Source organism: Phlebotomus papatasi, chromosome 2, assembly GCF_024763615.1.
Source record: "Phlebotomus papatasi isolate M1 chromosome 2, Ppap_2.1, whole genome shotgun sequence".
NCBI lineage: Eukaryota > Metazoa > Arthropoda > Insecta > Diptera > Psychodidae > Phlebotomus > Phlebotomus papatasi.
In genome coordinates, this window is record NC_077223.1 from 52565525 (window position 1) to 52579939 (window position 14415).

The following is a 14415-nucleotide window of genomic DNA, read 5'->3' on the forward strand; positions in this document are numbered from 1 at the left end:
CTTCCTGAAGTGCTGGAAGACTGTCTTAGATGTCCTAAGCCCGCAACACCAATAGGGATAAACGGTTAAAATTGAAAATGATGATGGTGATGAATAAAAACTAAGTACGTTCCGTTAATCTCTCTTAAGTATTGACTATCTGAGAATACTCAGAACAATTCCTAACTACAGTGCCCGCTCTCTAATCCGGATCGGCGTAATCCGGACGAGTTATCGACGGATATATTTAAAATAATTTTGAGGTTATGTATGCATGTGTATTCAGCAATGAAAATGAATTATCCTGCGATGTTTTTGTTTAATAAATGAAGTATAATAGCATTAGTCTTTTTAAGCTTCTTTAAAACTTTTATTTTATTTCTACAAAAAAAAACTTGTATATTATATTTTCGAGACGTTGAACAAATTAAAAAAATCCATCCGGATTATGAAGCGGACATCTGGCATTTTGTCTCCCAATCATCCGGATTACAAAGCGGGCACTGTAAATATTTTTCGTCCTAAAAATCTCGATTTTCGAAATTAATCTACGCGTGAAACTACACCACTCTCCCCTATGTACAAAGAGAACTTCTACATATCCTTCTAAAGACTTGAAGAAAATTGATTATAGTTATTTTAGGGATATAATGAAATAAGTCACCAACATAAATATTCCACACATTCTAAAGTGAAAATAATTTAAAATTCCTAGCAGTTTTCCCATAAATCTTAAACACACTAAATTCCATGAATTGGTCAATTTTGCATTTGTGCCAATAATTTTATTTTATGAGCAATTTCCAATTCAATTTTCTACATAACTTCAATAGTACTATCATGATTTTATTTGATATGTTGCGGTTGGACCTGACAACTAGAAATTTTGACTAAATTTATTTTCGAAAATAAAATTTAAAAAAAAGACAATTTCATAAAACATTTTATAAATAGAAGGAATTTTCGAAACAACCATCCAACACAAACATTGTGTTGCGTGAATCATCGGAGTTGACCTACTGGTAGCACATTAATTTTCCTTATCATGTAACTATTTATTATTCATACCTTTATGACACCATGCAGGCCGTTTTAAAGCTTGAAGTGCATGAAAAAAAAAATTCTTTATTGCTTTTTAATTATTTGCCAGCTAATAGTAAATTTTAGATGTTTTACGATGGTCTTACTGAAACTTTTGATGAGTTTTAAAGAGATGTAAATAATGCATTTCATAAATTTTTGGCAAACCTAGAAAGCTATTTATATTTTTGTGGTGGACCAATTTAAGTTTATAAATATTTATGGCTCTTAAAATATATTTTTAAATATTTAAACTACATACATACATCAGCTTAAATAAAACTACATTGACATGAAACTCATATAAATAATGGACAAAATCGTTAAAATGGTTAAAATTGTTGAAATTTGGAATAAAAAAAAGTAACTTTTAATATTGAAATGCTTCAATCTTATTCATGTGCATCATTATCTTTATTATTTACTTCACTAAGTTAAACATAGTAACGGCGTTATGACACTTGTACATTAAAATTTTAATGTGATTCACATTAATTGTCGCTTGTGAGCGTCCAAATATGTTATTTGTGTCTTTGAGTCACTTAATATTTGGGGTTTTTTTTATTTATTGATAAAGAAATGGACTTGGCCTGCAAAAATAAGTTTAAATTTACCTAAAGCATAAATATTTTTCACATTAAAAAAATTAAAGAGAAAATCGCATTAAAGGCCTCTACACATTCATTGGCAGCAATTTTCGTCAAAAATTGCATTTTTGACAGAATTTTCAAATTTTCACCTGCAGTAGTTCAGACAATTTTCTTCAAGAAAGCCATTTTTGACGAAAATTGCTTCCAATGTGTAGAGGTCTTAATACAATAAATCAATTTATATCAAATTTTGCGGGCCAAGTCTACCTTTTTATCAACAAATAGATCAAATTTTGAATATAAAATGATTCAAACACACAAATTACACATTTGGACTCTCACCATCGACAATTAATGTGAATCATATTAAAATTTTAATGTGCAAGTGTGATAACACAGTAAGAATGGGAAGAATGAGGATATAATGGATATTATTAATAATGTCGTCAGTATTAACATTTCGTCCAAATTGGACAGACCCCCCATTGGTTGCTTATCTTTGCCCTCTTGTGCCGGATCGTCGCGATTGGCTTGGGGATTCTTTTGGCTATTGGCTGATATCGCTTCCTGCCCTTTTCCTTTTCCTTTGAACATCACTCTCTTCTCGTCTCATTTTTTCTCTTTTTCCATTTTTCGCGGAATATCCACTTTTTCTGTAGTTGTTGCATTGCCGCTTTTCTCTTGTTTCTGATGTTTCCACTTGCGCTCCTTCTTTTTGGATGTCTTTTTTTCCTTTCTCTTGATAGATTTTTTATTCTTTTTTCTTCCACCTTGAATATTATTAAGTACGTTTATGTCTCTTCCTTTGTGACTCCATTTTTCTGACTGAACCAGTGGCAACAACACGTGCTCTCCCTTGGAGCCCGTTGTCACTTATTGATCCTATGCCTATCCTTTGTGACTGCTTCCTTCCTCCTTACCAGGCCAAATGATGATTTTCACCTATTTGTTGTATTTACTTATGTATTTATAAATATATTTATAACTCGATTATATGAGTTGGCATATACGGTCTGTGATCCAGGGTTTCTGCCGTTTACCTGGTGAGGCCGGTTTTGGTAAGTCGGCGGCAGTCGCAACCACAAAATAGGTATATGGAAAATAAATTATCTTATCTATTAATAATATTCTGTTCGTTATATCTTTCCAGCGACAACTACGTCGCGTCGGATGTCGGACTCTGACAAAGATCGTCCTCTATTGGAGGCTCTAATCAGCGGAGATGACCAACCACCACCGAAATTTGAGGGAAGTCCACGCAGGAGACATGCCTGCAGTGGACGCTTCCTCACAATGCACAAGAGACGTCGCAAGAAACTCACGACGCGGTGTCTAGTGCAAGATGTTGCCATTCTTGATGACATTCTCCACGGCCAAGTCCAGTGTATCCTTAATCAAGTCGGCAATTGGCGATTCAACGCCTTCACCCTCGAAACGGTCACTGGAGGTGAGTCGTAAGAATTTACAAACTCATCCGTTGGATCAGCAACTGTACTAACTGCAGACACAAAGTCAATGCAGTTGACATAGTTGTTTGATCCTACTGACAAACTATATAAAATAATTTCGGCTCTAAGAACCAAATATTTTCTCTAGGACGATCACTGCCTGTTCTATGTGTTCACTTGTTCCATTGGTACGGCCTATTGGACCACTTCAACTTAGATGTAGTTAGGTTATGGAAATTGTTCACGCTGATCGAGGAGGGGTATCATAGCACTAACCCCTATCACAACGCCATTCATGCCACGGACGTCACCCAGGCCATGCATTGCTTCTTGCAGGAACGAAAAATCCTGGAGCACCTGGAACCATTAGAGATCATGGCTTCACTAATTGGGGCCGTGACTCACGATCTCGACCATCCAGGCGTCAATCAACCCTTCCTCATTGCCACCTCTAACCATCTAGCTGCCCTCTACGAGAACACCAGCGTTCTCGAGAACCACCATTGGCGCTCAGCGGTGGGTTGTCTGCTAGAGAGTGGTGTAGCCGAGCAGATTCAGCATATCAGGCCGGAACTCGAGCGCCAGATAAGCTCTCTAATCCTTGCTACGGATATAACACGTCAGCAAGAGTTCCTCAACAAGTTCCGCAATTTCCTCAATACACAAACTCTGGACATGAGGCAAGCAGAGCACCGTCACTTCATTCTCCAGATCGCCCTTAAATGTGCCGACATCTCTAATCCCTGCAGGCCATGGGACGTTAGCAAAAAGTGGAGTCAGAAAGTCTGTGAAGAATTTTTCAGGCAGGGTGACTACGAGAGACAACTCAATCTGCCTGTGACCTCACTCTGTGATCGCTTTTCGACGACTGTGCCCAAAATTCAAGTAAAATTGTCTTTGTACTCCTCTCAAAATGGTTAAACTTATATTTTTTTGTGGGTTTTTATTTTAGGTGGGTTTTTTCAAATTCGTTGTGACACCTTTATTCGATGAATGGCATCGGTTTCTAAGCACAGAACTCTCCACCAAAATGATGCATTTCCTCAAGTACAATCAAGTTCAGTGGGAAAATCGTGTTGCTGCTGAATTGGCTGAGGAGACCAGAACAGAAATTAGTGATGCTGAACTCCTAGAAGAAGAAGAAGAAGAGGAAGAGGAAGAAGAAGAAGAAGCTGATCGAATAGATGGAGCAATGGCTAGAGCTGAAGAGGAAGAAGTATGCGTTGAACTCTCAGACAGCAGTGAAGTGCTAATCCCAACGACAACAGTTGTCAAACTCCCCCGACGAAGTTCTCTTCAGGTGCCCAGACTTACACACTCTCGTCATGATAGACGACATTCAATGCCTGTGAATGCACCACGAATCATCCTGCCATCGAAAGATCATGCATCTGGAAGTACGATTCAGGAAGATGTGGAAAATAGATTTGAGGACAGTTTCTCCTTGCTTTCCTCAGACAGCGATTCTGGACCAAGAGCTAGGTCTTCCGGGGAGAGTGTTCCGGATCGTGAACGCCCTCTGAGTGCTGAAACTTTGGTACCAGATCTCAGTATCGCCACCATGACGGACAGCATCTGTGCCAATCGCTTAAATTTTGTAATGCACGGCGGAAGTGTTGGAAATACAAGCGCATTGGCCCATTCAGCCGCTTCTAAGCAATTAATACGGCAACAGACTTTCCCACCTTTGCAGCCCTATGTCCGAACGAGGTATATGTCAACAACGGCTGAATTGGGAGGATGTGCAGAGGCTCTTGCTGAGAGTCGATCAAGCTCGTCAGAGTCTCAAGGAGATGAACAACGAGGGGTGCTGATTAGTAAAAAGGAAGGTTTTAAGCGTCCTGATCAGGATTTTGCCCCTCATGCCAGCAGTAAAATGGCCAAGTTGGCAATTGTGCCTGGCCAGAAGGAGAATCTCGATCCCACCATTATGCGGCGAACACTGAACCGACGTCGTGGATCGGCACCAGTCGCTGCTGTTGGGGCAACATCGCGTGCCCCTGACTCAGTTCCGCCGGTCAAAGAGCCCGTTCAACTGGTCATCAGATCATGCGGAGACCACATGGTTCGACGTGGCTCTATGCCGGCAGATGCCATTAAGATCAGTGAGTACCTCCTAATCTTTGCCAAAATTACCCTTAACAATAAAAAAAAAATTCGATAACTTAGTAGGCTATCGAATTATCCAGTTAGAATTCAGAAGATCCATTTCTTTGGCCAGGAACCTAACAATCACCTTGCCTCCTTGCAGCCACAGTCGACGTTGGTAGTCAATCAGACAATGGATCCACCACCTCTGCCGTTCCCGCCACCTTCTCATCAATCCAACGGCGGAGTTCGATGCCCTGTGAGAATCTCGCTGCCCTAGGACGATCCAATGGCAAATCGCGCAATCGGAAAAAACTTCTGAGGCGACGCTCTTCTGGTGGAGCAGAGATCCTCAGTCCAATCCTCACGGAAGAAACCACTTCAAGCAGCAGTGGCTCCGCGTGGTTTCGCTTCAAACGCGACATCACGCGGAGTCGAACAGACCAGGATGCTCTTCTATCGCGTCGTCGTGGTTCACTGCCCGTCGAAGTGCTTGCAGTGGGGTTGTCTGGTGAGTTACATTTTATTCTTCTTTCAAGCTCACTTTTCATAAATAATGAGCTTGTGCTTTGCACAAGAATGACATGTTTCAATAAAGTTTTTTTTTTATTGAATTGTTTGAAGATGGGGGTAAAAGTTTGTAATGGGTGTTTATAGTAAATTCATCATCCATTCAGAATTTCTCCATGAAATATTGATGAAAATTTTCTATATAATGAATGGAATACAGGTCATTTTTCTCATCTGTTTCATAACACTAAACTGCACTTAACTCTCTTCATATTACACAAAAACAAAATATAATAATAAAAGTATTTCTCCACAACAAATTTTATTAAACAATATTATATTCCCATTGCGTAATTAATTTAACCGGATCTAAATTACAGAGTCAATTGAATAAAATATAATTTTTTATTTGCCGTACAAGGAATATTGGGTAAATTTAGCCAAATGCTGAAATATAATAGATGGGGCAGTATTTTCCTAAAATGATTGGATAAAAATAACTTTGGTCGGAATATTAAAAAAAAAACAGAATTTTTAAATTGTAAATGCATAGTCAAATAGTTTTTGCAACAAAAAATTAAGAAGGTCTGAATATAAACTATCTTAACATGTTCGATTTGGCTTATGCCGGTTTCAGACTGGAGGTTTTGCCCAGTTTCCGAAGGTCTCAAAAGTCTAAAAATAACATGCCATTTTATTGACTTTTCAAAATCTAATGGATCTTTTGCCCTTAATGTTTAATCCTAAATAACAATTCCCTAAAAAATCACGTTTGATAAAGAATTAGAGGAGTTAAACCAGATGGCTAAGCCTTAGGTCTGAAGCCCGTATTAGGGTAAGTGTACCAAATTCCGGCCAGCTTGCAACTTCGCCCACTTGTTTTATTCCTCAAATTTCTATGAATTTTTAATTTTTGCATACTTTTTTAGAGATTATACAATGCAAAAAAAAAACCAAAAAATGTCGCTTCAACGAATAAGATGATGTGAAAAAGACTTTGTAAAAATTCCAAAAGGGCAAGGAACTAATGACATCATTGGTATCCGAAATATCACCCAAACCCACATTTATATTTTTATTCATTTTAAAATGTATTAAGAATGATTTAAAAAAAAGCACAGGCGATAAACTATCTACAAGGTACCAAGCAATAGGAGAGACTAGGGCAAAAAGTCACAAAACGGATATTTTATTTTTTTACAAGCTACTCGAGCGCTTCAAAAATTTCTAATTAGCGCAGTTTTATAGGAAATTTACCGGTCTACAACTTTGTGAAAGTAATTTTTCTCTATTTTGTAAGGAAATACGTTTTTTCAAGCAAATTCTAAAAGGTAATTTTGCGACTATTCTCAAAAATGATGGGGCAAATAGTACCAGACATTGGGTATATTATCATATTTTGATTCGCTTCATTACAGGCTTCCGTAAATTTGAAAAAATACCTACAGGACATATTTTCATAGAAAATTTATTCATCTACACCTTTGTAAAACACCGTTTTCTCTGCGAGAAAAGTGACAAAATGAGAAAAGCGCTTTTCAAGCTATTTTAGAAAAAAACACACAAAAGACTGCAAATCGTTTGACCAATGCAAACAACAAGCAACGAGACATGATAATGACGTTTCTTTTCGCCGAGAGACATCAAAAACTGCTTCGCTGTTTTGTTACTTTTCGCTCTATATCTTTTGTTACTTTTTACCCCAAGTGGCCATTTTTAATAAAAGGATTTCTGGAGAAAAGAACTTTTGTGAAATTCTAAAATAGATAGCGGATTCGTATTCAAAAAATCCAAATTATTTAGAAAATATTCAGCAGTGCGTCAATTTTGGAAAATAAGTAGATAATAATTGTTATCTTCTGCAAGGAAAATATTTCAAAAATAGGGCTAAAAATTTCGATATTTTTTATTTTCTAAATTCCTTGTTCGAATTCTAAGAAACTTACGACATTGAAGAAGGTCTATGGTGGCTATCTATAGAAAAAAATTTGAGTCGCTATCTTTTTTACCTTGGAAGATATTGAATTTTGAATTTTTCGATTTGTGAATTTTTGGCCCAGTTTCCCCTACTCCGTGAAAAGAAGTAACAAAAAAATTCAATCTGTATTAAAAATATTCCATTTCAAATTTCAGACATAAGGGCATGCATCCAACTATGCCGAAATTTGGTACAATTGCCCTAACCCTTTAACACTTAAACCTATCAAGACCCGGTCAAATTGACCGGTTCAAAATTAACACATATTTAAATGGTACAATGTCACTATTAAACAATGAATTTCTTAAAATATACTTGTAATATATTTTTCCGTGTTTAAATTTTAATTTTTTGCTCTTTTCCAAGACAAATTTATTGAGTATCCTATCCTAACCGCCGTTTGTCATCTGACCGATAAACAATCAAAAACGGTCGGTAGGTTTAGTGTTAAAAACGAATTTTTCGAAATTTTTCGAAATAGTTAGAGGACAAAATAACTTTTTGTAGTCAATAAAAAATTGTTTTTTTTTATTTTTACGACACCGGTGACCCACTCGTCCTTCAAAGGTTAAATGAACTTCAGATCACTTTTTTTTTAGATTTTTTGTGACCAAAATTTCGCATAAAATAATACGAAAAGGAGAATACTCAGAACTTACAGCAATGTTACTTTACTGGTGTGAAACACTTTATATATGAGTTTGAGCCAACCAATCCTAAGAAACCTTAAATCGACTGCAAAAACCATACTCAAAAAACACATATTTTACAAATTTTATGATTTTTCTCTATCATTATTCTTTTTATATTTCTTCATTCTTTGTTTTTATAACCTTTAACTTTTATCCAGAATATATATATTACTTCTCTGAAAAAGAAATTTCAAGAAAATGCCAACAAAAGTCGATGTATTTCGTATAGGGATTGTACATAGCAAACCGTTGCATTATCTCACATTTATATAACATGAAAATCACATTTTTTTTAAACGAGGGAATAAGAAAGTATTCGAGTCCATTAGGAGTATCCTCAAAAAAAAAAGTTTTTGAGCCAACTCTATGACTGAGTGAACGCATTAAATCATGAAGATTTAACGTATTGAGAGGAGTTGAAAGTGTGCTGTTGTAATTTATTATATATTCAACATAGATTATGATATTCAAGGATTAAATAAAAACATTTCAGAAATCAGTGAGAAAATGAATAGATAAGAAAATAGTTTGTTCTAAGAAAATATTCATTGAGTTCTTCTCTATATTAATATCCCATACACAATGCACAGGTTTCGAGATAAAACCAGTTTTAAAATTCTATTCATCTGAGAATTTTCTTCTTAATAAATCTTAAAAAAAAACTTAACACGATGGACTATGAGTTGGTCTAATACGTTTAGGAAGCACTAAGAAAACCAACAATCCTAGTATATGTCTAACTATGAAAGATTAACACCTATTGTAGCACAGGTTTTAGATTGGAGCTTTAGCTCAGTTCCCAAAGGTCTCGAGAAATTCAAATTCAAAATAACAATAAATTTTTGTGATTTTTCTAAACCTAATGGGTCATTTTTGAACCCTTGATATTCAATCATAAGCCAAAATTTTCCTTAAAATCTTGCCTGATTCAGTTAAACCATATGGCTAAAACCAGGTCTCCAAAACCAGGTTAAACCAGGTTCCGAAAAAAAGATATATTCCCCACTTTTTTTAAAGCATAATATTCATAATATTCCTTAAACAACTTTGTGACCAGAAACATTTTTATAAAACCAGTTTTAAACTGCAATCGAGTTACTGCAATTGGCTTGCAATGGGACTGATAACAAATTAATGAACTTTCAAAAAAAAAACCCAAATCCTACCAAACCGGTTAAAAAATAGACCCTCCACAGTAGTTAACTTTGACCTTCAAAACTACAATATGATAAATTTTCCGATCAACGAAATTTTCGCCTATAATATTCAAAAATCATCGAAAACACTTGGACCAATTTTGTGAAAAAAAAAACGAAAAACATGGTTTGGGATAGAGGAAAGTAGATCGCCAGAGGTAATGTCCATTTATGGGGGGAGGGTTCACCGAAGTCGATATCTCTCCCCGTTTGATCTCTAACTCGAAAACAAGTATGAGACCAAATAAAAAAAAACAATTTTACAAAAGGTACTTTACGGATTTATTATCGATGAATACCGATGCAACCGGGTTCGATATTCCAAGACCTTTCCAAAAAATCCATATTTAACCATACCGGTTGAAAAATGGGCCCTCCAAAGTGATTGATCTGATTCAAAATGGCGAATTTTTCAGTCATAGGTATGTCTGGACGAAATTTTCGCCTAGGCTACCTCTAAAACATATCATAAAATCATTTTAAAAAAGCTTTGGACCAATCTCGAGAAACGACGTGACTTTGGAGGAGATAGAGGAAAGTAGGGAAAAAAAGAAAAAAAAACCTCTAAAGATAATGTTACTTTTATTTAGGGACACCGAAGACCGGAAATTATCGCTTATGATTTAAACTCCGAAACAGTGGCAAGTTGAAAAAACGCGATTTTATTTTATATGCTGCTCTCTCTTTAAGTTCAAGCAGAAAAAATTAGTCTAATTTATTAAAATCAAGATTATTGGAAGCAAAGAGAAAATCTCTTTACTTTCCCCTTGGCAAAAGTTCAAGGAACATTTCTTTGTTTTAATAGTTCTAAATTGAGTATAAAAAAGTAATCAAATTTTACTCTTTGCAGACTTATATGTGATTTTTAGTGTTCTTTTGCCAACGTATTTTGACGGATAAACTTTTAAAAAATAGTGCAGAGCAAAACTACATTTTAAAACATTCCATTACAAAAGTTTCATTTCGTACACTCATAAGTTTATGTTACAAAATGAATGGCCCCAAAACCCTCACAAAGATGGTTATTCGCGCGAAAATGGCAGGAAGTTGGATAGGAAGTTACTTGAGAATGCTGCACACAAAAGGATATCGCAAAGTTTGATAGTGGTAGGGGGGTGTTTGGGTAGAAAAAAGTGGCGAGAAAAGTGAAAAACTTTCGTCTGGCGATATTTTATCATTTTTCCCACCACAAAACTCTATTGGGGTGAATGTGACTGGAGAAAGAACCATTTGCGGTGGGAGATTCACCTTTTTTTTTAGTTCCATCTGTCTACGTGAAAATTTACCCTTACCCATACTCATCCTAATAGTACAATCCCTAGCGAAGAGTGCAATTTATCGGTTGTACGATGCCAGCAAAATGCAATTCACGTTTCACGTGCAAACAAGGAAACTTTCTTCCCCCATTACCCCATGCCAATTGAGCCCCTGTCAAGAAGACTAAGCGAGATAACACATAGCACACGTGAATGTATACGAATCTGGGGCTTGGAAGGAGGAACACATGCAAAGTTTCATGTTGGAAAAATATTATACAAAAAGACTATAGAAGTTGTATGCCTCAAAAGCTCCATAAACTCCAAGTTATAGGAAATGTACTCAAATTTCATCTATACAGAGCATTTTCGATTGATTTTCCTTATGACTGCTTCCGGGAGTATTCCTTGATCTCCCTTAGAATTCTCTAGTTGAATTGAAATCCTGCGGAAACTGCATTAGTTTTAAGGATTAAACAAACTTTGCTGTGTACACTAAAGAGCATAAAAAATCAGAAAATTTCTTTGCTATACTCTTCTTTTGCCACTTGATTACTAGAAAAATAAAAGAAAAATCTTTAGGAGGGATTGTACGAATAAAAGAAATCAGAGAAAGGATCTTCTAAGAAAAAAAAGAATCATCGAAAGAAATGGCTTTGAGTTTGTTGAGGTTTTTAAAATAGAAGAAAAGGGGAAAAATATTTCCTTTGGCTTTCCATTCATTCATTGAAGTGGTTATATACAGAGTTTTTCTTTTCCCTTTCAATCTTATTAATGACTTCAAAGTTTCTAAAAGTTGATTTTCTTTTATACAAATGATATTCTTTAGAATCTCTGCAGACAGTTTGTACTTAAAATGTAAAGTGAATGATGAATTGTTTATAAACAATAATTAATTATAAAGCTGTTGCACTGAAAAATGAATGCACTACATACATAAAGTCAAAAGAAACTCTTCTGTAATTGGCATAGTTCCGAATTGATGATAAACTAAGAACCTTTATTGTCTTATGAACTTATTAAAATTGATAAGATGGGAAGTATACGAGCACTTCCGCTATTCTAGCTTGGGTTATTCATGAACCTCATGTTTAACTCTCTCTGATTTAATATGAAATTGATTAAAATAATAATTAATTTTAAAGTGCAATTTTGTACTAGAAATTCACTATACTTTTTTTATTGTTTGCGAATGGATCTTTCAGTCTGAAGTACAGTAGGTTTCAAAAGTTTTTTACCTCATGTATGTTCGGGATACCAGGTGCAAAAAATTATTGAAAAAATTACTTTTTAAGTTTTTCTTTTTGCAAATTAGTTGCCTGTAATCCGCAGATCTTACTTATGCATTTCGAAAAAAATTATTTCATTATATTTCATATAAAATATAATTGTTTACCAAAAGTAGTTTATTTTTGATTTTATGTCATTTGAGAGCCCAATGGTGAATTTTGCACATTTTGCACATAAATAACAAGAAATAATATGTTTTGTGATAATTTACAATTTACGCTAAAAATGGCAAGTTAGATATTTTTGACCATTTTGAGTAACTTTTCAAATGAGGCAACAAACTTTTGACGCATGAAAAATTAACAAATTTTGGAAAACAATTATTTTTTATATGAAATAAAATGAAATGATTTTTTTTTCGAAATACATAAATAAGATCTACGAATTACAGGCAACTAATTTGCAAAAAGAAAAATTTTAAAAAGTCATTTTTCGCACCTGGTTTCCCGAACATACATGAGGCAAAACACTTTTGACACCTATTGTACCGCACTCAAAGAGAGAGAAATAATATAAATATCGCAATCCGCTTTTTTCAACTCGTTACCGGGTTAGGTCAAACGGAAAGATATATCAACTTCTTGAGGAAGCGTGCCCCTCTTAAGAAAACCTTATCTTCAAACTCTTTTTCCTTTTAATGTTTTTGGTTTATTTTCGAAACATATCCAAAGATTTCTTTTATTCTCTGATTTATTTTGGAAATAGCCCCAAGTGAACATTTCGTCTATAATATACCAACGTCCACATTTACCTCCTTCAACAGATTTTTCAATCTCAAATATTTAAATTACTCTAATATTATTTCAGAGTCAGTCTGAATAAATGCTACTCAACACTTGAAAATAAAATCATTAAAAATTTGCAATTTTGAGAATTTTAAGTTTAAGATTTTATAATAATTTATAAATCAATTTGAATCAACAATAAATTTTCATAAATACAAGAACTATGCGAAGAGTTCACGGAAAACTCTATCTCTTCAGTTCAAGCGTTCTGAAAAGCCGAGATGGTTTGCCATAACTTTTCTCATGTGAATAAGCCACTATTGTATAATGTTCTTTTATTGAATTATAAAAGAGAAAATAAAAACATAAACACATAAATATCATTTAAGAATTTAAAAAAAGTCAAAATGTAAATAATTTATATAAAGTAATTAGAATTTTGTTAAATTAAAAAATACTCGAAAATTTTAACAAACTAAAATACAAGAGTTTTAAATGAGAGTTTTAAGAATAAATCGTAATGATCATATTTCACAAAAGATGAACAAATAAATTTAAATCCACATCTATCCGCAATAAATCTGAGAACACGAAATTAATAAACATTAAAAACTATTCGAAATCTTTCGAATTAAAAAGAAATCTATTCTACTTAGTTTATAATGAAACAAAATCCAGAAGTACATTATTCTAAAGAATTGGAAAAAATACTTATGGGGCAAAATGTGGCAAGCAAATTCAAAATTCAAAAGGACAATGGGCAAAAGTGATCTGTTGTGCGTCCACCAATGAGATCTACATCATTGGATAAGCATTTGTTAAGGTAACAACTTTTGTTCCGGGCCAACATGGGGGAAAAGTTCTAGAGCATATAAAAACAATTTTCGTAGAAGAAAAATAATTTCTTATATGAAATATGCGCATTTATACTGTCTCTTTTTTAAGGAAAACATAAATTGCAACACAAAATATATTAAATGTGTAGATTAAATATATTTAATCGACCTCATTGGGCTGAATAAAATAGTTGTATATCTCTATAAAAAAAAACTAATATACATTTTTAATGCGTTGTATAGATTGATATGGCCTCATTGTATCCATTGATTTCAATAGATCATTACATATTTTGACTAATTTTACTGCTCGAACTCTACGGAGAGAGCAGTATATAATCCCTCGATTTTTTAACCCCTCCCCACAAATTTCCACCTTCCACCCCCCGAAGACCACTTTTCTCAAGAAATCTTCACGTTTCAGACAATTTCTGAGAAATGTCGTCACGCTGTTTGTCCGTCTGTCCGTCCGGCTGTCGCCAGCTCTAGAGGCCAAAATCTCGGTTAGAGATAGAGGCTTGGGACCTTCGGGGGACCCCCCCCAAAAGTCAACCCAAGGATCGTTAACATGCCCCTCATTTTCCCCCACCCCTTCCCATCCCCTCCAAAACTATGTTTTTGGGATTACTCGAAAACGCGTCGTGAGATTTTTTTCATTTGTGAATATGTTTTAGAGATTACGCAGACGGATATTTCGTCCATATACGAAAATACCGTTGAATCATTCCTAATAACGGTTTTTCAAGG

General features: G+C 34.7%; 1 protein-coding gene across 7 annotated transcripts in view; it reads left to right on the forward strand.

The window, feature by feature from the left end:
• LOC129801469 (dual 3',5'-cyclic-AMP and -GMP phosphodiesterase 11-like) overlaps window positions 1–14415 on the forward strand; it is a 136745-nt gene that overhangs the window by 115040 nt on the left and 7290 nt on the right. For 6 of the 7 annotated variants that reach the window (XM_055846556.1, XM_055846559.1, XM_055846558.1 and 3 more), the window contains 4 exons: window positions 2800–3096; window positions 3246–3982; window positions 4050–5202; window positions 5349–5696. In XM_055846556.1, the coding sequence (XP_055702531.1) occupies window positions 2800–3096; window positions 3246–3982; window positions 4050–5202; window positions 5349–5696 (2535 nt within the window). Of the gene's footprint in view, window positions 1–2799; window positions 3097–3245; window positions 3983–4049; window positions 5203–5318; window positions 5697–14415 lie in introns of those variants that run through there. The other variant, XM_055846563.1, reaches the window with a different exon arrangement.